This window comes from Eretmochelys imbricata, chromosome 14, assembly GCF_965152235.1.
Source record: "Eretmochelys imbricata isolate rEreImb1 chromosome 14, rEreImb1.hap1, whole genome shotgun sequence".
Lineage (NCBI taxonomy): Eukaryota > Metazoa > Chordata > Testudines > Cheloniidae > Eretmochelys > Eretmochelys imbricata.
Window position 1 is genome coordinate 306,727 of NC_135585.1, and position 24,748 is coordinate 331,474.

Genomic DNA, 24,748 nt, shown 5'->3' on the forward strand with positions numbered 1-24,748 from the left:
GATTTACCTCGCTGCACCTTCTCTGTGAGTGACTGCAGTGTGACCTAGAGGAATGAGCCCCCTAGACTTGGGGGGGGAAACAAATGAGTACAAAACAAGTCTGGTCTATTTCTTGTTTTGATCCACTCCATCTATCTTTTACATCTTTGGCTGGCAGCAGACGGTGCAGAAGGACTGCATGCCATCCACATCTCATGGCTGCTCGGCAGAAGGTGGTACAGTACGACTGCTAGCCATCCTCATCTCTTGCCTGCCCTGCAGAAGATGGTACAGTACGACTGCTAGCAATCCGTATCGCCTGCCTGCTCACCATAAGACGGTTCAATAGGACTGACTGCAGGACTAAAGAGAATGACCTGGTCAAGTCACTCCAAATTTAGTCCCTGCGCCCATGTCTGCCCAGGCGCTCCCAGCCGACGTGGCCAGGAGCACCTCGGACACGACGAGGACGGCTACCAGTCGTATTGCACCGTCTGCTGCCAGAAGGCAATGGGTTGCTGCTACTGTGTAGCAATGCCGTACTGCATCTGCCAGCACCCAGGAGACATCCGGTGACGGTTACCTGAGCGGGCTCCATGTTTGCCGTGGTATGGCGTCTGCACAGGTAATTCAGGAAAAAAGGCGCAAAACGATTGTCTGCCCTTCCTTTCACGGAGAGAGGGAGGGAGGGAAGGGGGGCCTGACGATATGTACCCAGAACCACCCGCGACAATGTTTTAGCCCCATCAGGCATTGGGATCTCAACCCAGAATTCCAATGGGCAGCGGAGACTGCGGGAACTGTGGGATAGCCACCCACAGTGCAACGCTCCGGAAGTCGACGCTAGCCTCGGTACTGTGGAAGCACTCCGCCGAGTTAATGCACTTAGAGCATTTTCTGTGGGGACACACACACTCGAATATATAAAACCGATTTCTAAAAAACCGACTTCTATAAATTCGACCTTATTCCGTAGTGTAGACGTACCCTAAGGTATGTCTTCACTGCAGAGCTAACCAGGGCTTTTTTCCTAAATTTTAGTTCAAGCCCCCTACTATCCACACACAAACCTTATTACTTGGGTTTATGTATGGTTTGAAACTAGGCTTGCTTAACTGGCTGGGGAGTATAGGTTAGCACCCTTGTTTCACTTAAACTTGGGCTTAACCTGCCCACTTTGCAGTGTGGACTCAGACTGCAATCTGGGTTATAGAACTTGGGTTCTAATAGTCCTCCAATGCCTTTCCATAATTCCTGGGTGCTAGATGTTTCTGCCCTTCTACCTACTCCCTTCTGCACAGAACTCTCTTACCAATTTATATACACCCACCTGGTCAGCATCTAAACCCCACATTCCATGCAGCCTGCTCTATTTCTACACAACACTCAAACAGTACGTGACTGATTATAGAGATGCCATCCCAGCTAGCTGCACTGAGGCTGACATCAAGTTCTGGTGGACCTCTGCTGTGAGATCAATGAGGTTCATGAGTTGAGGAGGTGTACCTGAAATAATCACCATCTGAGAATATCTCAGAGGCTGGCAGAGGAGGGAATTAAGCAGTTGGCAAATCAGTGCAGGGAGAGAATTATGCTGTTCCATAATCATGGAATAGCTGCAAAACCTCTGGTGCCAAATGCACCTAATCTTGCTAGTTTTGTCCTTCAATTTGAGATTGTGCTTGGTGTATAATCTGCCTTCTGATGTCCTCTCAGGTATTAATCCAGCTGCCCTACGTGGCACAGACACAGGTGTGTGGATAGGCGTGAGTGGATCAGAAGCTGGTGAAGCATTTAGCCAAGACCCTGAACAGCTGCTGGGTTACAGTATGACCGGCTGCCAGCGTGCTATGTTTGCCAACAGAATTTCCTACTTTTTTGACTTAAAAGGTAAGTGTTTGAGGGCTCTGTAATGCTGATGAGTAACAGCAGTTTGGCGATACTAATAGTATAGTATCCAGTGTGTGGTAGGTACTTACACAGACATGAAGACATAGCTTTCTCATCCAGGAAGGGGCCATGTATGGTACGTGGGGAAACTGGAATCCATGAATATGGTGTGACTGGGCAGCAAGGCTCAGCATGCAGACTTAGTGCTTGAGGTCTGGGTCGGAGTAGTTGGTACTCTTCTGAGAAGAGGATGATGGTGGGAAGACCTTCTGGAAAAGAGGTGTGCTACTTTGGGAGTTTTTTGCTTGTTTACACAGTCACTTGATGGAGGGCAGTTTAGAAACTGGCCCACAGATGTGTGGTTGGGGGAAGACTCACAAAAGGAGCAGTTAGCTCTGTAGCTTAGGCAAAGTAAAGGAGGTGAGGAGGGCATCAGATAGGGGTGAGGGTGAAGGAATAGGCAAGATTTGTACTGTGCACAGCCTTAAAGGCAGGGCAGAGCATGAGGAAGTCTGGGTATGGAGGTGGTAGGCAGATTACAGGAGAACAAGGCTAGGGCCAGGGAGGAGGAGGAGGCTGCAAGTGGGAGAAATAATCAGGCCAGGGACAAAGGATTTTAGCGGTGGGAATGGAGAAATGGATGAGTCCTTCCTGAGACGATGAAATTCCTGTGGCTTCTGTACATAATGCTCTTCATAAACAAAGTGGGAAAGGCACAGTTTGGCCAAACCAGCCTTTCTTGGGGTCGGCAGGCAGGGAGGGTAAAATTGTCAATGCATTGGGATACTCTAAACTTTTATCTATCACTTGATCAACTTCTTTAAAGATCCTAAGCTCCAGTCGCTGGAGAGCAGAGATGGCAGGTCCTGAACAGCAATTATAGGAAACAAACAGAACGAAATGATTTGACTTCGGATTTTATTTTATTTCATTTTTTTTTCCCCCAAGGACCAAGCATGGCCATCGATACGGCATGTTCCTCTAGCCTCATTGCTTTGGAAAATGCTTACAAGGCAATTCATCATGGAGAGTGCAATGCAGCCCTTGTAGGAGGCGTCAACCTCCTATTGAGACCCAACACTTCTGTTCAGTTCATGAAACTTGGCATGCTTAGTCCTGACGGTGCCTGCAAGTCCTTTGATGCTTCAGGTAAGGGATTAGGTCCAAATCACATTGTGCTCTGTGAGAGGCAGCCAGTGTTCCTTCCTCCAGGGAATCTATATTGAAACAGAAAAGTGGCTAAACTCTCTTCTGTCCTTGCTCATGTTTTTTGCTACAAACAATGGAACTGCCAAGGGCTGCACACTCAATAGGAACATAAAAAATTATAAGGATGGGAAAGGAAAACATGGTCCATTTCCCTACATTGGGGCAGGGGGCAGACAGGAATGTCATGCTGGAAAGTGTTCCAGGGCTTCATAGACCAAGAGGGAGACCCTCTTTAAGTCTGATATTTAGCTGAACTTGTCTGTCATGCCTTTCTAAAGGCATGATCATTCTTTTGAGGTTCTTCAGGAATGACACTGTAGCGCACAGTACTTCACTGCTTTGTCATATGCAGGGCTGTCTGGATTTCTGTTTGCTTTTATTTCATTCTTCCTCTGCCCACAGGGAATGGCTATTGCCGCTCTGAAGCTGTAGTGGTCATTCTCATGACCAAGAAATCCATGGCCAAACGGATTTATGCCACAATAGTCAATGCAGGGAGTAACACTGATGGTTTTAAGGAGCAAGGTAGGTCTCAAATCTCTGGGAGACCATGAGATACTAGTGTTCTTTTCAATGTTTATCCCAAGAACAGCAGGTTTGAGGCTTTCGCTAACTCTTCTGGAGTTTCCCTTTTTTGGGGTTTGGGAGATCCATTTCTCCTGATTAGTGGAAAATTCTGACCCTCTCTTGTCATAAGTGAATCTAGTTAAATAGTTAGCACTTTATTCCATATGAAGGTAACGGGAGGATGTTCAGCTGATCAACTTTGCTCTCCCCAGGGGTATCCCAGTGATGTTACACTGGCTAAGTTGCAAATTATTGGCATTATGATGGGAAAGGAGAGGATACAAAAAATTACTTTTCCTTCTCCCTGAGAGCTTCAGTTCCATGAGCACTGCTCAATCTAGTAGATGGTTGATGAGAAGAAGCCTAGGGTCTTTGATATTAAAGTTTAAATCCTACAACTTCAGTTTTGTTCCAGGACCGGCCTTCCTTTTCCCCTTCCTCTCACTGAGAGATTGACTTGTTGCAGTTTTAGTGCTGGAAACGTGAGCATAAACCCTAAAAGTATATTTGGATCTGCCTCAGAAACCTAAAAAGAAAAGGAGTACTTGTGGCACCTTACAGACTAACAAATTTATTTGAGCATAAGCTTTTGTGAGCTACAGCTCACTGCATCAGATGCATTCAGAAACCTAGTAATCCTAATTAATGAACAGGTTGCTGAAACTTTGCTCCCAGATGGGAATGGGTAATTGATAATGATTCTTGTTCCAGGCGTGACATTTCCCTCTGGAGAGATGCAGCAGGATTTGGTCAGTTCTCTATACAAAGAATCTGGGATCCTCCCTGAAGAAGTGGAGTATGTAGAAGCTCATGGTACAGGCACCAAGGTTAGCATAATTTTACCATTGTCTCCTATCTCTGTGTCTCTTCCCCTTTCCCTCCAATTTTAGCATCCTTTCCTTTTCTTTCCTTTCAATTTCCTTCCTCTCTCTCTTCTCCCGCGCACCCCCCTATTCTTTCCTATTTAACTGGAAGGAGCTAGATTTCCCATTTCTAGCTATTCCCTTCACAATCCTTGGTGGTTGTGGGGTTTGGTTTGTTTTTAGCCTAGAGACGTTGGGACAGGGGCTCTTCTGCCAACTTCTGCATGTTGTGCATGCTTAGTATAAAGTATCATTCTGACTTAATTTCCTTTTCTGTTAGGTTGGGGATCCTCAGGAAGTGAATGGCATTGCAAATATTTTCTGTCAATTAGAGCGAGAGCCATTGTTGATTGGATCAACCAAGTCAAACATGGGTCACCCAGAACCTGCCTCTGGGCTTGCTGCACTAGCCAAGGTAAGACATTGTTTCTCAACTATTACATCTATAGATATCGTGCCTTGTGCACTGACCCATTGTGGAATTTAGCTCTGGTGGTGAGAGAGAGACTTAGGAGGTTGTCTCATTAACCAATCAGCCCATTCTGCTATTGCCTCTTGCCTCATTTGAAAGTTTTCATAAAGGCTCCAAATGCTCTACAACAAGCAGGATCTAAATTCTTAGACAGAGACCTGACTGTCTAGTCTCTCTCTAGTCCTAAAGTCTGCAGACACTTAAATTGCATTGAGAACAGAGGGTTCTTTATTAAATGGCTAATTGTCATTACTGTATTTCTTAGTGAGTTTGATATTCAATTATTTTATGCATCACTATGAAAAGCTGTGGCATAACTTGATGAGGGTGAGTTTGGGGCACTTGGCACCTAGGAAAGATGGCAGGCAGCTTGGGTTGTTGGTGCTCAGGAAGTGGCTGGAAGTTTTTGTATTGGGTAGGGGATGCATCTTTTCCCCCTGCTCACTTGTGGGCAAGGGTTGAGGTGATTTCAAGTGAGGGGTGGTGGGGGAGCAGACACAGGTTTGAACTCCCAGTTGGCTCAGAGCAACCAGCTGGCCCACACGTGCCCCATTATCTGCTACTGTAGCCAACACTGGTGGATGAGTGTCTGCTAAACTGCTCAGCAGAGTGCTAGCTAACAGTGTTGACAGTTAGCCATGAAGCCTAGTGATGACAATTTAACATGGCCACATAAATGGAAGCAGCACAGTCTGTCAGAGTTATTGTTTCAGGCTAAGGCAAATATTGTGGTGGTTATGTTCAGGTCACGCTGAGAGGATTTTCTTTGTTGCCATATCTAGGAACTGCGGTCTTGTTTTCTAGATGAAAACTTGCATTCTTAAGCTCTATTCTGAGGCATTGGATGAGTTCTGCAGTAAGTGAAGTGGTCACAGAATCATGGAAAACATGGGAGCCTGTCCCTGCTACGTTGTACTGAAGGCCTGTAAATAGCTTGGTTATCCTGGTTATACTATGGTCTCTGTTTTACCAGAGTGGATTTTTGAACTCCCTGGCACAGTTCCCTGGTCTCCAAGATACTTCTTGGTGAGGTGGAGCAGAACGTAGACTTGGTGTTGGTCTGAGAGACTTGACTTCTTCGTGAGGGTCTCTCAGCCAAGTACACTATCTGTCGCTGGTCCTGTGTCCATTCCATTGCATGAGGCCATTCAGCCTCTGACAGTGACTCCATAGAAGTCCTTTGGATTTCTCCTGTGGGACTGAGCTGGGCTCCTCCAAACTCCCCAACTGATGTCGATCCGAGGTGACAGCTCCAACCAAAGAGCCCTTAGTGCTGGGCTCACAGTCTCTATAATGGAGCTCAAGGTGTACTCCAAGGATTCTCTGATATGAGAACTCCCTCCTACACTGACCAGACCTTCAGTAGTTAAGCCAGAAGGTAGGTCTGTACCCTGTTGGTAGGGATTTCTGCCACCACTACCCCTTTGCAGCTTGTGCTTAGTGGGGATATTGTGGTTTCTTTTCAGATTATATAAACGTTTTAGTTTTGTGGTAGAACCTAGAAGCTGCAGTCAGGATCAGGGCCTCATTGTGCTAGACACAGAGACAGTCCCTACCCCCAAGATCTTACAAGCTAATTAAAGATGCAACAAGTGGCTGTAGTGAACAATTGGAAGGAACATCCCATGGCAAGGACCCATTCCCATCTCTTTATGTGGTTGAGCTGTACTGCCCACCCACTTTTTACAGTATAATTACATCTGACAAATAAAATAGGACATAGAAGTTTGTAAATAATAGTAGCCCATTTAATTCCACTCCATGCTGTCCCCAGCCTCCTTCCCAATGGCTTTTAAACAATCCAGTAAAAACCCTTTGTAAGGGATTATTCCTAACAACCTCCTCTCCTCCAGCCCCATGAGTTGCCTCCTTCTAGGAAGCTGAATCTAGTACTCATTAAGTTGATAGCAAGCATCTCCCAAAGGTTCAGTTGAAATAGAAACACCATTTGGCCATCAACACTGCTTTCCTAGTGGTGGAAAGTCAGAGATAAAAGCCACAATGTCTTACTTCTAAACCTCCACTTTAACTGGGCCCATATGGATAAAGTAGTTCTATGCTCATGGTCTATATTAATGAAAATGGCTTTGAATTCCATCTTACCCAGTTCAGCATGATAGTCTTCCCTAAATCACCTCCCATGGCAGCAGAATCTAGGCTGAGGAGTTCAGATACCAGTGTTTAACTAACTGCTATCCAGGGAAGACAAAATCCCATATGTAATTCCACTTACATAGTTTGTCTCTGGGGGAGCCTAGTGGGTGCACACGCTAATCCTTCCTAAATTCTTCAAATATGTTTGAGTATGACCTTGCAGGTGTATAGGCATCTGGGATAAAACACTAGACCAGGTCCACAGCAGCCTTCTCAGCTTGTACAGGGAATGTTTCCATCACTGAGAGTTGGAACCCAGAAGACTTTGTAGTCTTGTTTTCTTGACTTGGCGTCCAGATCTGATACTCAATTCAGGAAAATAATCCTATTATCACTGTCTGTCTCTCATCAGAGCCACCTCCCTTGAGGGTTGTTTCTGAACAGCAGGGGGATGTTGGTTGGGGCCTGAGGACACTGCAGTAATACCAATAACTGGTGTGGTTTTGAGGCGGCAACTGCTTGTATAATTTCTGGCCGGAACTGCCTGTGCCACAGGGGAATATTTGCACAGCCTCAATACCTGTCCTTCCCCAGGAGCTCCCGTCTTGGGGTTGAGTGCATACATAACCATGAGTTGGGAGTCGTTTTTGCTTTCAGTCTGTTTGAAACAGGTGGGTTACTTCATAACTTTTCTTTCATGCTGGCCCTGTACCTAGATCGGTAGAACGTGCAGAGCAGGACAGAGACTCCTTTAGCTAGATCTGTCAGTCTGGGAATAGCTTTCTCATACAGCAGAGAAAAGGTAGAAATGGGAGATTTGGTGACGGTAAAGAGGAGGATTGGGAGGCACCATGGGAGGAAGGAAAAAAATGAGCTGGGCAGTGCAGATTTTGTGGAGGGATGAGCTGAGAGTGAGGGGAGAAGGGGGGTGATATTCCTAGCACACTGGATTCACTTGTCAAGTAAGACAGCACAGTCTACTGGGTAGAGTGTGGACAGAGAGCTATGACTTCAGAATTATCATACTAGCTCTGCTAGTGACTTCCTGTGTGGCCTTGATTTATCTAAGCTACTTAGTCTTTCTGTGCCTTAGTTTCACCATCTGTAACATGGGGACAATAGTACCTATTTACCTATTGTGAAGTGTTCTAAAATCCAATATAGTGACCAAAGGAGCCATCTAAGTGCAATTGCGAAGTGCAATTCTATCTTATATACTCAGCCATTTGTAGAACAAAACTAAAAGGTGTATGTTAAAACAAAAAAATCTAAGCCATAATTGTTCTGTTCTGCTCTATCTCTCCAGGTGATTCTCTCTCTGGAACATGGGCTGTGGGCTCCAAACATTCATTACAACACCCCAAATCCAGAAATTCCAGCCTTACAAGATGGTCGTGTCCAGGTGGTTGCTAAACCAACCCCAGTAAAAGGAGGCCTTGTCAGTATCAATTCTTTTGGCTTTGGAGGTTCTAATGTCCATGTCATTCTGAGACCAAATAAGAAGAAATTCTACCCTCCGGAGATGCACAATTTGCCACGACTGGTCCAAGTTTGTGGCAGGACACAGGAAGCAGTGGAAATGCTAATAGAGCAAAGCAGAAGCCTGACGGAGTACAGCTCATTTGTGAGCCTGCTCAATGATATCTCTGGGATCCCTATTTCATCCATGCCCTACAGGGGCTACACCTTAATTGGTAGTCAGAGTGACATAAAGGAGGTTCAGCAGACTCAAACATCTGGGAGGCCCCTCTGGTACATCTGCTCAGGTAATTCCACTTTAAGGTGGATCAGACTCTTATCTGTTCTGTATCTTTGGAAGCTTGAGGCTGTCTGATTCTATGCTCTGTTCCTTGATCTGCTTAGTTTTGTGGTATGTGCACTAAGATTTTTTTTTTCAGGATCTCCTGTTTACTGCATTGATCATGTGGACTATCTGCAGATAATCCTCCACCTAATACAATTTCCCTTCTCCTGGTAACAAATCCTAGGAGACTGAAAAACAGAGCATCATGTTCACTGTGGGGATTTGAGGTCTGCAAGATGTTCTCCTAGACTGAATTCTTCTTATATCTTCCCTGTGCTAGAGCAAATGCTCAGCTCTCCCTACCCATGGCCATACTGCCATGAGCAAGGCTCATGTTCTCGTTTCATCCCACAGGCATGGGAACACAGTGGAAGGGGATGGGCCTTAGCCTGATGAAGCTTGAGCTGTTTCAACAGTCCATCTTGCGCTCCGATAAGGCTCTCAAGGACACTGGACTGAAGGTGTCTGACATGCTCCTGCACGCAGATGAGAACACGTTTGAAGATGCTGTTCATGCATTTGTTGGCCTTGCTGCTATTCAGGTAAGGGTGAAAGCTGAGGCCCTTTCCCAGTTTTGTTCCAAGTGTGTCTGCTTGACCACTAATACTGCCTTTGTCATTCAGCTCCTGATCCTTCTAATAGTCTTGTGTAAGCTGCTAAGGAGCACGCCTGATGTGCAAGCCAGGTTTGAGTGTGCCTTTGGCATTGTTAGGAAATGTGTATATGTGCTGTGCTTACACGGTCTTAGGGCTGAGCATACAGTGCAGTTGTGGGCAGTTCCACCTCCACCGCCCAGGAGCAGCAGCAACAGCAGTAGTGGCTTGTGGGAGTGGGAAGACAGTGGAAGGGACCTGAAGAAGAAGAAAATTCGGGGGGGGAGGCACTTGGATCCTTCCACTTCCTCCATTTAGGGCCAGAACTCTGTTTGGAGGTGAGGGGTAGGAAGCAGCAGTAAGATTAGGAAAGGACTTTGCTCTGAGGAGGGAAGCCTATTTTGGCATTTCTAATATGCCTATCATGACCATCCCAGATGTATGGCATCTGATGTGACGTTGGTAATACTGTTTTTCCTCATAGATTGCGCAGATCGACATGCTGAAGGCCATGGATCTGCAGCCTGATGGAATTGTTGGTCACTCAGTAGGAGAGCTGGCCTGTGGCTATGCAGATAACTCCTTAAGTCATGAAGAGGCCATTCTTGCTGCCTACTGGAGGGGGCGGTGCATCAAAGAGGCCAAACTACCCCCAGGAGGAATGGCTGCTGTTGGTAGGTAGCTAGGAGCATATCACTTCCTAGGTGGCTAATATCCCTGTACATGCATGGGTGCACGCGCATATGCATGCACGCTTGCTCTCTCTCTCCTGTCTTGTTTGTTAATTGTAATAAACTGATTCCATGAGAGGCTGTAAACTTGGGCTGTCTGACATGACAGTGGGGAAAGTGGGTGGGGAGAGAAATCTTTGTTTAAAGCTGTTCAGTTTTTTAAAAAATCACCAATACTTCTAAACTCTTATAGGTCATAATTTGACAACGTGTTCATCTTCCTGGTTACATGTTGGGATGTATTAAAAACAAACCAAAAAAAGGCTAGAAAATACCAGAAGTACTATAATACAAATCAGTGGTAACCCCTCACCTGCAGTACTGCCTGGTTCTTGTCACTCTCTCAAAAGCAGAAGTAGAGAGGGTTCAGAGATGGGTGGGTGACAAATAATTAGAAGCCTGGAAGAATTGGTTTGTGGAGTTTTTTGGTATGATGGAGTGAAAAGGTTAGGACAGTCTAATTTATAGAAGACACAAAAAAAGGACAGGGTGGCTTTTTTGTTATGCTTCAAGAACCAAAACAGATCTCCTAGAGAAGGTAAATTGGGCACTCAGTTTCACATAATACAAGTACAAGAAGACATTCTATGAAATCAAAAGGTAACAAATTTAAAACAAATAAAAGTAAATATATTGACGCAACACATAACTGGCCTGTGGAACTTACTACCACAAGACCTCATTTGAGGCCAAGAACTTAATAGGATTTTAAAAAATTAACCTTTTTTTTTTTTTTTTTTTTAATAATCTGGATAATGAGTTAATTTTATCCTAAGGGGTATAAACCTACCTACTCCAGGGCATAAGCCAACCTTAACTGATGCGGAGGGGAGCAGTGCTAGGAAGAAACTTCCTCTGTGGGTATGTTGTTCCATAACTGGCCAGTCCTCAGGCCACTGTCAGACTTCATACTGGACTACACAGACTCTGGTCTGGTCTGGCAACTTCTCTATTGGTTATAAGTAAAGCTTTTGCTATTTTTATTTTCTTGTTGTTATTTCATGAACACCTTATTTGATAACCACGAATATTCAAGTTAGGAGCCAAAAATTATAGATTGGGGCAGCTGTGTTGGGGGCTAAAGCATTTATACATTACTTGCTACAGGCATAATTCTAGTGTTTCACTTTCTATGATATTTCCACTGGGAACCAACTCATTTAGAATTCTCTTTAGCTTGCTAATGAGTATGTAAGTCATTTACTTATCACTGATCATTTCTGGGAGTCACTGCATATAATAGGTCAGATCTTTCATAACCAGAATTTGAGTTCAGATTTTGTCCATTGCCTCTTACCCATGTGACAGATCCAGGCCAAATTCTACTCTCATAGACTAGCTTAAATCCATAGTAACTTTTGACTTCAATGGCAATACCCTAATTTCACAAAGACTGTAAATGAGCAGAATTTGACCATTCTCTCCAGTTTTAAGAATGGCATTCCTTGCTCAGGACAAGGTAAACTGTTAGAGGGAGATTTTCTTTTTAATAGGTTTTTCAGATAGTGTAAGTTTTTGTCTAAATCTGAGGTTTACATGAAAAGTATATATTAGAATTCTGTCATTTTCCCTATCACGGGGATGAAATTTTGATCCTTCTGTCTGTAATCTCAAAGCAGATAGCTGGTGGAATCTTGCGGGTTTTACATAAGCAATTCAGAGCTCTGTCTGACTTGATTCTTCATGGAGAGGGATATAATGGACTTCAAGAACTTCATCCCAAAATTTAGGGATTGATTTTTTTTTTTCATGAAAGTCAGTTTTGCCACCTCCAGTGCGCTCAGATACTACAGTGAGGGTCAGCATTCTAATACCGTAAGGTCCTGACAAGACTGTAGGATTATCCGTCTCCCAAAATCTTGAATCCAGCAGGGTAGTCAGAATCCGTACTGTCAGGAGTTCTGGGGTTAACCTGGCTACATAAGCTGCTGCATAATTTTTCCTGGGAACATTTGAATCATCTTGAGGATTTTTCCTCTGCAGGTCTGACGTGGGAAGAATGTAAGCGTCGTTGTCCTCCTGGCGTGGTACCTGCCTGTCACAACTCTGAAGACACTGTCACTGTTTCAGGGCCTCAGGTGAGCAAACATATGGAAACCTGCCTTCCTAAGAGACCTTGCCTTCCAAGGCTGAAAACTGGGGCTCCATCTGGTGTGTCTTCCGTTACTGGAATTACACCATGAACCCCAGGAGTGAAAGAAGGGTAGTAGGTTAAACCAAAGTAGGGGGAGGGAACTTGACTCTTGCATCTGAATTTAAACACTTAAGTGCTACTTGATGGGAATCAGAGTTGTTGCGTCTTGCAGACTGGAACAAAAAAAACATGTGATCTTGTATTTCAGTAGTATTCTATTCACTGGGATGTTGCATCACCTTCACACGAGGAATATGAGGGTGCAGTGATACCACTTAATGGGAGCATAGAGCCTCATCAAATGGCTAATGACCGAGGAAAGCTGGATGCCCAAACTCCATGAAATAATAATTCTTGCTCAATTCTATCCCATTTCCTAGGACATTGTGAATGAGTTTGTAGCCAAACTGAAAAAGGAAGGAGTGTTTGCAAAGGAGGTGCGCAGCGCTGGCGTTGCTTTTCATTCATATTACATGGCGTCTATTGCACCAGTCCTACTTAATGCCCTGCAGAAGGTAATGTCCCTGAGTGATGGCTTATGCTGGGGGCTTGTGGATAAAAGGAGCCATGACTAGCATCCTACATGCTGTGGGAGAGAGGGGCTGAAAGGAGATCCTCATGTGTGAGAGTTAGAAGAGATTGGGCTGCATGCAATAACAGTTGCTGGATTTCTGTGGAACAGGTAGTTGGAAGCCCTTGGACGTCCAGCAAGAGGAAGCCTGAGCTCACAAGCTGAGAAAAGTGGTTCATGCAAACCCCTGGGGCTTGGTTTTTTTAGCATTGTGGGGTGTTTTTTGTTTTGTGTTTTGTTTTTTTGTTTTTTGGTCTTGGCCTGTGACATCTATATATTTTTTTTTCTTGTTGGTCTATTGTAGGTAATTCCAAATGCAAAGCCTCGTTCAGCCCGTTGGATCAGCACCTCCATCCCTGAGTCTCAGTGGCAGAGTGAGCTGGCTCAGAATTCCTCTGCCGAGTACCATGTGAACAACCTGGTGAGCCCAGTGCTGTTCCAGGAAGGTCTGAGGCATGTTCCAGACAATGCTGTTGTGGTGGAGATTGCCCCTCATGCCCTGTTACAGGTATTGCACTTGGGAAGGTTCGAAGAATCACGGAACATCTTAGCTTTTCTCGCGCTGAAAACATCTTGCCCAGCCGTTTCTAGTCTCCCTGATTTAGCATTAAAAATCAACATGTCCCAACATATTCCATACCACATCCCCACCCACACAGTCAAGTCATCCAAATACTTGCCTTTGCACATTACTTGGGGGGGCGGGGGAAGAACAACACAGGCATGCAGAATCAACTGTCTGAACTGGTGAACGAGTAGGAGAAACTAGGAGCTTGGATGATCTAACAGTGTGTGTGGGAAGTAAAGCAGTAGGGAAGAGAGCCTGAAGTCTTACTACCTTGGGTTGTAATCTTGTCAGATCTTATTAAGCTAAACACCATCAGGCTGGGCCAATACTTGAATGGGAGGCTTGCAGTGTACAGCAAGAAGCAATGCTGGAGATCAGAAAGTGTCACTCTTTTTTTGTCTAAGAGTACTTGATAGCTGTTTGGATACCATGGTGATGAGGGCCATATAAGTATCTAAATAGAGGAATTCTTCCTAGATCTTGAATCACTTCATCCACACCTGTCTCTGAATCTTCTCTATGCTTGTATCTAATTTCTCTTGGGCCTTTTATTTTAGAAAGAGTAAACTACTCTATCAAGAAGAAAAGGAGTACTTGTGGCACCTTAGAGACTAACCAATTTATTTGAGCATGAGCTTTCGTGAGCTACAGCTTCTGATGCATCTGATGAAGTGAGCTGTAGCTCACGAAAGCTCATGCTCAAATAAATTGGTTAGTCTCTAAGGTGCCACAAGTACTCCTTTTCTTTTTGCGAATACAGACTAACACGGCTGTTACTCTGTACTCTATCAAGATAATTCAACACTAATCCCTTTCATTTAATTGCTCACTTTCACAGCTGCATAGTGTTTAAAAAAAAAACAAAAAAACATACACAACTAAAATACACAGTGTAAGGATAGCAATGCAATACCACACCTATGTTACAAAGAATAATAATACGTAGTGCTTATGTAATGTTGCATCTTCCAGATACTGTACAAATGTTAGCTAACTAAACTTCACATCGCTCTTGAGAGCGAGGAAGATAAGTACTTATTTTAATTTTTTACGGGAGGATAGCGGTTGGGATCTGAAACACTAAGGAAAAGTCTCTCACTTTCAAAAGTGTCCACTAATTTTGAGGACATCAGTTTTGGGGTAACTCTCTCATTTGAGACCTGTCAGGTCTCATTTCCTCCCCACTCGCTTCCAAGGTGCTGTGTATTCATAGCTCTGATTGACTTCAGCTTAAGTTATGGATGCTCACAACTTGTGAAAATGCCTAGGTGTCAAATTAGCTTAAAAATTGGTGGATTTTCCTGGAAATGTTAGCCTAAATGCTTTGTCTAAGGCGATACAGCCAGTCCATGCCTTGTGGTTCCCATGCTGCATTTCAGCTAACATTGATATTATGAGTTTGCATTGTCTTATGTTCCTATAAACTTGAGTTTCATTATTCTGGGGCCAGATCTTGTTCACCTTACTCCTTGCAGGTAATGCTGTTGAAATCAATGAGATTTTTTTGCAGGAGAAGACAAATTGCAATAGAGACAAGGACTCTAAGGACTAGTCAGGTGGAAAGTTGCATCTTGAAAATACAGCCATTTTTTCTTAGGAGTGTACAAAAATATATCTACTACTTCACCCGACATAACTCAAAAATGGGCAAAACTCACTTCAGCTTTCTAAAAGTTATTGCCGTGGTGCTCAGCCCAGATGTAGAGAAATTTAAACTAAAATGAAATATTTCAGAAAGTTAAGAGCATTTGAAAGCATTGGGTGACTCATAAATTCCAAGGTGAGAAGGAATTTAGTCTGACCACCTGTTTCACACAGGCTGTAGAACTTCCCAAAAACATCTAACCTTGATTTGAAAAGTTGCCAGTGATGGAGAAGCCACCATGACCCTTGGTGAATTGTTCCAATGCTTAATTACTCACTGTTAAAAATTTACACTTTTATTTCCAGTTTGGAAGTTCAGTCTAGACAAATTCAGCCACTGGATTGTGTTATACCTGTGTCTGCTAGATTGAAGAGTAATATATGTTCCCCATATAGGTTCTTATAGACTGTAATCAAGTCATCCCTTAACCTTCTCTTTGTTCAGCTAAATAGACTCAAGGAGCACCATCTAACTATAAGGCATGTTTTCTAATCCTTTAATTATTCTTGTGGGTGTTCTCTGAACCTTCCCCAAGTTATCAACGTCCTACTTGAATTGTGGGCACCAGAACCGGACACAGTATTCCATCAGTAGTCACACCATTGCTAAATACAAAGGTAAAACAACTTTTATGCTCCTACTCAAGATTCCCTTGCTTATCCATACAAGGATCGCATTAGCTCTTTTGACCCAGCGTTGTACTATGAAACCATGTTCAGTTGTTTAATTCACCAAGAATAAACTTCCTCCACTGCTTCCCCAGATAGAATCCCCCATCCTGTAAGTATGGTCTATATTCTATATTTAGCCATATAAAACACATTGTTTGCTTGTGCCCAGTTTACCAAGCAATCCAGATTGCTCTTAATCCATGACCTGTCCTTCATTATTTATCACTACCCCAATTTTTGTGTCATCTGCAAATTTTATTGGTGATTTTTGTTTTCTTCTAGGTCATGGATTAAAAATGTTAAATAGTGAAGGGCCAAGAACCAATCCCTGCAGGAACTCATTAGAAATACACCCATTTGATGATGATTCCCTGGTTACAATTACATTTTTGAGACCTAACAAGCTTTTAATCCACTAAATATACGCCATGGTTAATTTTATATCTTTCTAGTTTTCTAGTCTGAGACATGTGGTACCAAGTCAAATGCCCCTACAGAAGTCTAAGTGTATTGCATGAGCACTAATACTTTTATCAACCAGACCTGATTTTTTTTTAAAGGAGATTATAACTTTGTCAGAATCTATTTTCCATAAACCCATGTTGAATGGCATTAATTATATTACCCTCCATTATCTCATTAATCTCCTTGACATTGACCCTGGGCAAGATAAATCTTGCCTTTAATTACCCATGTCATCATGTTTACCCTTTTAAAATATTGGCACAACATTCGCTTTCTTCTGGAACTTCCCCAGTGTTCCAAGATTTATTGAAAACCAAACATTTAACAGTCCAGTGAGATCCTCAGGCAGCTCTTTTAAAACTCCTGGATGCAAGTTATCTGGACCCGCTGGTTTTAAAATGTCTGACTTTAATAGCTGCTGTTTAACATCCTCCTGAGATACTAGTGGAATGGAAAGATATATTATATGACTACATCAAACAGCCCACCGATGATTTTGGTTTTTTCTCTCTTCCCTCCCCCCACATACGGGAAAAAATATTTAGTGAACACTTTGGCCTTTTCTGCATTATTACTGATAATTCTACCCTTTCCATCTAGTAATAGACCAATATAGTTGTTAGTAAAAAGAAAAGGAGTTCTTGTGGCACCTTAGAGACTAACCAATTTATTTGAGCATGAGCTTTCATGAGCCACAGCTCACTTCATCAGAAGTGAGCTGTGGCTCACGAAAGCTCATGCTCAAATAAATTGGTTAGTCTCTAAGGTGCCACAAGAACTCCTTTTCTTTTTGCGAATACAGACTAACACGGCTGTTACTCTGAAACCTGATAGTTGTTAGTATTATTTTTGTTCCTAATATACTTGAAGTCCTCCTTGTTGTCTTTAACTCTGCTGGCCACAGACTTCTCCGTTTGTCTGCTTTCCTTATCAATTTTCTACAGTTCCTAGCTTCCAATTTCTATTTGTTAATATCAACTTCCCCTTTCTTACATTTTGTTTTATTTTTTGTAGCTGCCTTCACTTGCCCTCTAAACCTAGTGATTTTTTTTTTTTTAACCAGCACAGCTTTCTTCCTCAGTTGTGAGATTGTGGCTTTTTAGGGCTGTCCCAGTTCAGAGCAACTACACCTGTATTTCCCCTCAGTGCTCCAGCAAGTTCACCCACTCTCAGGCTTCCAGCTTCCCAACCGGTGCCTCTTTTGGATGGAGGACTACATCTCACCCTGGTCAGAAGGGAGTATATCCAAGCTGCACAGTTTCCTGCCTTCACTATGTATTTTCCAGCAAAGACAGGCTGCCTAAACACACATGCTTGCTTTTGCTTCAGGCTGATTAGAGTGATTGCTTCAGATCCGAATTACGACACAGTTCTTTCTAAGCAAGCCTATTTTATTCTTAAGGTAAAAAAGCATTAGAGAAACCATATTTAAAAACAATAAAACAACATACCCACATGCTAATAAACTTACCAGGAATCATCCCACCCTAGGGATTTCTTTGCAGTTACAATTAATCAAAGCTGCAGCTCAGAACAAGCACTCAGTCTTCTGAGGCCTCAGTAGGCCAAGTTCTTCCAACCCTCCTGTAAGTCTTGGTGCCCTCCATGGACCAGGGGTCCTATCCCTTTGTTGAATTAGGAAGAAGACCCTGCATCAGCTTAAAACCCAGGCTTTTAACCAAGTTTGTTGGTCTCTGGAGAATCCAGTTTGAACTATATGTGCATATTTCCCCAGGGAGGTGGCATCAAAGGCTAATAAGAGGAAGTTCATTAGCATCACACTCCCTACTAGAGAAGGTACTTACAGTGCCACAACAAAACGTACATGGCTGCATTTTTAATTCAATGTAACCCAAAGGTATTAACACCATAATGCAGTAAAGTTCATCTTAATTCAATAAGGTTTGTTCAAGATATTATAGGACACTGTCAGTCTTTCACATGGGCATCTAGTAAAGTATTCTTAAACAACTCACAATATCCCCTTTTCCTGATTAGTCTTCACGGCTGATTTGGGTCATAATTGTTTTCAGGTGTGACAATGGATACCTCCACTTGATCTCAACTAAGCTTGCTTCCCTAAGCTTGCTTCCAGTTACATAGGCCTCTGCAGACAGATCCAGGAGTTGGCTGTCTAGCCACATAGGTACAGAGCTGGCAGTTAGGGTGGCACACGCGCCATGAAGGCCAGTGTTCAACACAAAGGGGATAAATCTGCCCCCTTCAACTCTTCTTCTTTATCCTAGGTGTTCTTCTCTCAGGCTGTGGTAGTGCATGACACAGGAAGACTTTTAGTCTTAAAATCTCCCCAAGTGTGAGTTGTGGTTGTTGAGCGTCCCTCTGTGCTGAAGGCTGGTGAGAAATTCAACTCAAGAGTTTGTTCTCTTGTCATAATGCCCCCACCCTCCCTCCAGAGTCTGTGGACCTAAGATCTTTAGATGGTGCAGAGGAAAGCACCTTTCATAGTTCCAGTGGCTCTTGGAAGTCCCACGAAGCAGAAAAGAAAAAGGGGCTTTCCTTTTGGGGTCTGTTCCTCTGAGGTTCTCTTGGGATCCCAGGACAACCGTTCCAAAGGGCTGCTCTCCCTTAGATTACCAGGTGCTGGTTCGAGTGTCTCTAGACTCTTTGTCCCTTATGTACTATGGAAGAATGAATATTGGTGCTGCAGGAACCATGTTCCGGAGCAGTCCAGTGCTATGGTCCTCTTGATTCTGAGAAACAGGAACTAGCCCACTCTGTTATGGCTCTACTTCTTAATAACCCTAATTCAGGAATAGCAACATCTTGGGATATTCAGAAGTTCCTTTGAAAAGCTTCAGGGTTCAGTACTTAATATTTTGGGGCTTTTGACCTATGGTCCTCTGCCTCTCTGATAGGAAGTTTTTCCTAATGGCCAACCTAAACCTCCCTTGCTGCGATTTAAGCACATTGTTTCTTGTCCTATCCTCAGAGGTTAAGAAGAGCAATTTTTCTCCCTCCTTCTTGTAACAACCTTTTTTGTACTTGAAAACTGTTACCATGTCCCCTCTCAGTCTCCTCTTCTCCAGACTAAACAAACCCAGTTTTTTCAATCTTCCCTCATAGGTTATGTTTCCTAGATCTTTAATAATTTTTGTTGCTCTTCTCTGGACTTTCTCCAGTTTGTCCACATCTTTCCTGAAATGTGGCACACAGAACTGGATACAATACTCCAGTTGAGGCCTTATCAGCACGGAATAGAATGGAACAATTACTTCTCGTGTCTTGCTTACAATAGTCCTGCTAATACATCCCAGAAGGATGTTTGCTTTTTTTGCAACAGCGTTGTACTGTTGACTCATATTTAGTTTGTGATCCACTATCTTCCAGGGCTGATGCTAGTTTTGGTAGGGTGGTTCTGCAATCCAGAGACTTTGAGCTCTGCCTCTTGGGGTGGATACTGCTTGTGAGTAACCTAAATGGCATACATGGCATACATCACATCTCAAAGAACCACAGTTACAATAAGTAACCATTTCTTCTTGTGGCTTTTACTGCACCTGGAAAGTCTAAAGATAGGAAGGTGTCTTTGACCCTTGGAGAGTTAAGGATCCAATGACTGGTGTGACGGGGCAAGGCCAGATGGCTATAGAAAAGTAGTGGGAGATAGATATATTAGCTCCAGGCTAAATAAATCCCTGGTGCCAGGATAAGTGAAATGGCAGCTGTTCCAGGTCAATTAAGACACCTGGGGCCAATTAAGAACTTTCCAGAAGGCAGGGAGAATGTTAGGTTGATTGGGACACCTGAAGCCAATCAGGGGCTGGCTGAAACTAGTTAAAAGCCTCCCAGCCAGTCAGATGGGTGCGCATGTCAGGAGCTGTGGGAGGAAGTTCCGCTGTTGGAGAAACTGAGCAGTACACACCATATCAGGCACAAGGAAGGAGGCCCTGAGGTAAGGGTGAAATGGAGCTTGAGGAAGTGAGGGCTGCTGTGGGGGAAGTAGCCCAGGGAATTGTACATGTCATGTTTCTAAAAGGTCAGCTACCATAGCTGATACCAATAGGGTCCCTGGGCTGGAGCCCGGAGTAGAGGGTGGACCTGGGCTCTCCCTCCTCCCCCACCTTTGCCCCCTGATTGATCATTGAGACTGGGAGAGCAGAGACTGTGCAAGGAAGGATAACTTCTCCTCACTTCCCTCACTGGCTTATGATGAAAATGGCTCAGTAGACTGTGACCCTTGTCTCTAGAGAGAGAAGGGTTACATGGAGGGTCACAGTGAGCCTCTGAGGCTAGCGAAATCCGCCAGGAAACACGGGACCCACAGAGGCAAGGACAGAGTATTGTCACACTGGTTATGCTGGGAAGAAAGGTGTATTCCTCAGTGGCCTTAATTTGAGAGCTGCAACCTGTAAGGAAATTGTGGCCAGATGTACCGTTAGCTATGCTCAAAAGCTCCCTTTTTTTGGAATTCCTCTCCTAAGATGTTGTTGAGAGCAGTAATTTTTTTTTTTTTTTTGGCCCTCTTGAACTGGGAGCCATAGAAGTGGTGCTAGAGCCTTACCAGGAGAAAAGGTAGTTAGTTGTAAAAGAAAGAGGGTTTTATCTTTTTGGGCCTCCACATATAGGAGATTCCTAAGGGAAATGAAATTCTGGCCAGCTTCTCTAGGGAGTAAAGGGGTACTTTTGGCACCTTAGAGACTAACAAATTTATTTGAGCATAAGCTTTTGTGAGCTACAGCTCACTTCATCGGATGCATTTATGCTCAAATAAATTTGTTAGTCTCTAAGGTGCCACAAGTCCTCCTTTTCTTTTTGCGAATACAGACTAACACAGCTGCTACTCTGAAACTTCTCTAGGGAGAAGATTCCCTATTCTCAACCGTCAGGCCTGGTTCATAGCCTTTGATCTTTTGAAATGCCCACATCTCACATGTCAATAAAGCAAAAGCACAAAGTGCCTCAGGTTCCTGGTGAGGAATTACTGCTACTGGTACAAAGGTCCTGCCTCTCAATGGAGCAGCAGTGTAGTCACTGTGAGTGCAGCATGGTAGGTTAAAGCTCATCTATGACAGCAGAAGCACGCATGTCTATCCATAACTGGATGACTACCTCATAAGAGTATGACGGCAGAGGAGGCGTGATACAAACTACTTCTTACATGCTTTCTTAATCCATGGATCTCCAGGTGTTTCACAAAGGAGGTCAGCTGGGAGAGATAAAGTGACTTGCCACAGATCACACAGCATGTCACTGGCAGAGTCAAGAATGGAACCCAGGCTTCCTGATTTCCAGTCCAGTGCTCTGTCTGCTAGTTCACACTGGTGTACTTCATTCCTGGCAGGAAACTACACACTCGACAAATCTCAGTGTAAGCAAAGAGAAATCTAACTTGGTCCTGAGCTTCATGGAGAGGCAGTCTATGTTCCACAAAGCTCTAGTTTACCTGTTAGGGTACAGGTCCTATGATCTCCTGTAGGCCATCCACTTAGCCAGCTCCAGGCTAAATGGCCCAGTGCATAGGTATATCTGAAAATTCAACCTAATGGAGGCTTGCATCTATCTCTGTCACTGCTTTGCAGGGCAACCCTTGCAAGGGTGTTTGAAATTGATCTATGATGAAGAGCTGAGGAGGGAACCTTATGGGTGAGGGCTTATGCCTTCTGTCTGGGAATGCTGGACATGAAGAACATGTGTACATCCACAGCTTCCACAGTGTTGGCAACTTGTATGACTTTATTGCAAGTTTTGTGATATTTGGTGGTTTTGTCAAAACTCCAACTTCCAGATTAATGCAATTACATGAGAATCTCAACTTTCATTTAAAAAATATATTTCTAACCTTCATGGTTCCAAAGAATAGCTTGAAATCATGGTTCAAGTGCACACTAAGGGGGGGGACCTAACTAACGATTGGGGTTTTTTTTGTTTTTATTTGTTAAATATTGAGTGTTGGCAATATTGCTTCCAGCTACTGCCCAAAAATTGTTACATAGCTACTACAGCCTGGTTATGTGAGGACAATACAAGCAGAGAAGAGGTGACGGGGGAGATAAATCACACCCTTCTTTGCTTTGGAAAGACTGCAAGAAATTCTACAATAAGCCTTGTTTACACATTCTTGTAAAAGAAAACTTCTGAAAATGTCAGAGGTTTGACTTTAACTTTCTTCTCTGCTCAAAAGCAGACAGGGTGGATTTGATTTAAATCTTGATTTTAAATCAGTTTGATTTAACCTTTAATACATATTCTTCACAACTTGGAGATGTACGTTTCATTTTTAGAAGGTACTATACATTTTTTAAGTGATTTATTTTGAAAACTTTTCAGGTTAGTTTTACAGCTATAACAGAAAATGAATGATTGGTTATTTCATTTACCAAAGGTAATTGAAGCAGATATTTATGAAGTCATTGGGAGGTGAACTATCTCCAGGTCAAAAGGTTAATCACTAATATTTGGAGGATTTTCTTGCCATGCTGTATTAGATCACCAGACAAACATTTACATTTTTTTATTTAACTAAAACAACAACGTTATGTAGTCTGGATTTTTTTCTTCAACAGCAAACATAATATAACAAAACAAGCATATGAATTTTGAATTTAGTTAAACATTCACGTTTTTAAATCAGGTTTGTTTTTGTTAAAATTTGTTTTTAACGAAAGGAGTTAAATGAAATATTTTAAATACAAAAAAAAATTAAATCAACTATGTCAGCCAGGTCAACATGATAAACTTAAAACATTGGCTTCTGCAGCTAACTCTGTTGTCTTCACCTTCATTTTCCTGTTTGTTCATAATCTGGAAAAGAAAAACAAGCTTTCCTGCTTTTTCAGGTCCCAAACTATTTCTCAATTTGGAATGAATTAGTCCAAAGGAAGAAACTATTCTTTCTGCACCGGCAGAAGAAGCTACTGCTGTTAAAAGTGAGATTATCACTTCAGCAGTCTCTGAATCCAAGTGCTTAAGTGACTTCCACCAGTTCACTGGTGTGACTTTCTTTAAAACATCATCAGCAAACTTACATTTCTTGAATGGTTCACCTTTAGCTCTGAAGTTTATTATGGAGGGATGATTGCTGGATGTCCATGTCGTAGCGAACTCCTCTTCTTCAGCAGGTGAAGTTTGACCCTGGTACCGAGTATTGAGAATATTTGCAAGACAATGAGCTGGAGATGGTGCTTGTCCCATTTGTTTTTTTTAATGCTTGTAATTTAACTCTGTCATTGTATATTTCTCTTTTGAAGATCTCACTCAGTTCCTTCCAAATTTCAAAAGCGTCAGCAATAAAACAGCGATTTCCCTGCATTGTGTTCAAGGCTACAGAAATAGGCTCCAGGTCACTCAGCAGGTGTTCAACATTTCTCTTAAGCCCACTGTTGAGAACTTTGGCTGTGACAGTGCCATCCGTTTTTTTCACAATTTTGTTCACAAACTGTCATCAGATTTGGCCAGTTCTTGATATAGTGCTCAAAACAGTCCACTACTGAGTTCCATTGCACATCCTGTGGGCGAGTTAGCTTGGTTCCTCCCACTTTTTTTAGAGCAGCTGTTGCAAAGTGGTTACCACCGAAGTATTTGCAATTTCAACATCATTAGTCTTTATTTCTGGAACACTGAAGTCTTTGGCTAGGAGTTGCATCAAATGACCACTGTGACTGTATGTTGTTAGCTTGGGACTCTCTTCTAAATAATTTCTTCTCATCTTGGATACATTTGCAGCATTGTCTGTGACCAAGCTGCGTACTAGACATTTGAATTTATTTTCACTGTTTGTTATAGCTTTTACTGCTACTTCTTGTAAGTATTCTGCTGTGTGTGCATTTCCTGATGTATCAGTTGTTTCTGTAAGGAAGACATTCCCTTCTTCTTTTGTCACACAAGCACATACAACAGGATCATTGTGGACATTGCTCCACCCATCAAGACTGAGGTTAACAATTTTACACTCTAGACCTTTTGCACACTGCTCAATTTCTCTTTCATACACTTTATCCAGCAATTTGCCTGTGTCATCTGCTCTGTGGGTGGACTATATCCTGGTCTTAATGAAGTCTGGGCTCTTAATCATATGGAAAGGAGAGGTTTTTTTGTTGCATAAACAAACCAAGCAATTTACCTCTTTTTGTAATCTGCTGGTTCTTACCACAAACTTATCTATGGTTGTTTCTGGATGATGGAGATTCTTTTTTTTTTGCTACAGGTGATATACTGTGGCTATATGACATACATGATGTGACTGAAACGCGATCATTGGCAACTAACTCTGAAACTATAGAAAATGATGGTGATCTTGAAGGTGGATAGTCTTCAGAATCCTGTATGTTGAGGATGCGTTGACTTATTTTGTTTAGGAGAATCCAGTTATTTAATTTACTACCATATGTCTCATTTAGTATTACTCCATTGCATTCACTGACACTCAGTGCTACTTTAAAGGTGAAATTGTAAAAGGAAGATCTGCCTATTTCAGCTGTTTATTTTTTATCACAACTGCATCTAAAATGATAGTACCATAGAGTAACAGCTAT

At 42.9% G+C, this 24,748-nt stretch overlaps 1 protein-coding gene across 2 annotated transcripts in view; it reads left to right on the top strand.

The window, feature by feature from the left end:
• The window catches only part of FASN (fatty acid synthase), an 86,884-nt gene that overhangs the window by 12,632 nt on the left and 49,504 nt on the right, over window positions 1-24,748 (top strand). Inside the window, exons 4-14 of one of the 2 annotated variants that reach the window (XM_077833001.1) lie at window positions 1,696-1,869; window positions 2,818-3,018; window positions 3,481-3,603; window positions 4,357-4,472; window positions 4,789-4,923; window positions 8,381-8,840; window positions 9,233-9,420; window positions 9,956-10,145; window positions 12,186-12,280; window positions 12,717-12,851; window positions 13,212-13,415. In XM_077833001.1, coding sequence (XP_077689127.1) covers window positions 1,696-1,869; window positions 2,818-3,018; window positions 3,481-3,603; window positions 4,357-4,472; window positions 4,789-4,923; window positions 8,381-8,840; window positions 9,233-9,420; window positions 9,956-10,145; window positions 12,186-12,280; window positions 12,717-12,851; window positions 13,212-13,415 — 2,021 coding nt within the window. Of the gene's footprint in view, window positions 1-1,695; window positions 1,870-2,026; window positions 2,150-2,817; window positions 3,019-3,480; window positions 3,604-4,356; window positions 4,473-4,788; window positions 4,924-8,380; window positions 8,841-9,232; window positions 9,421-9,955; window positions 10,146-12,185; window positions 12,281-12,716; window positions 12,852-13,211; window positions 13,416-24,748 lie in introns of those variants that run through there. The other variant, XM_077833002.1, reaches the window with a different exon arrangement.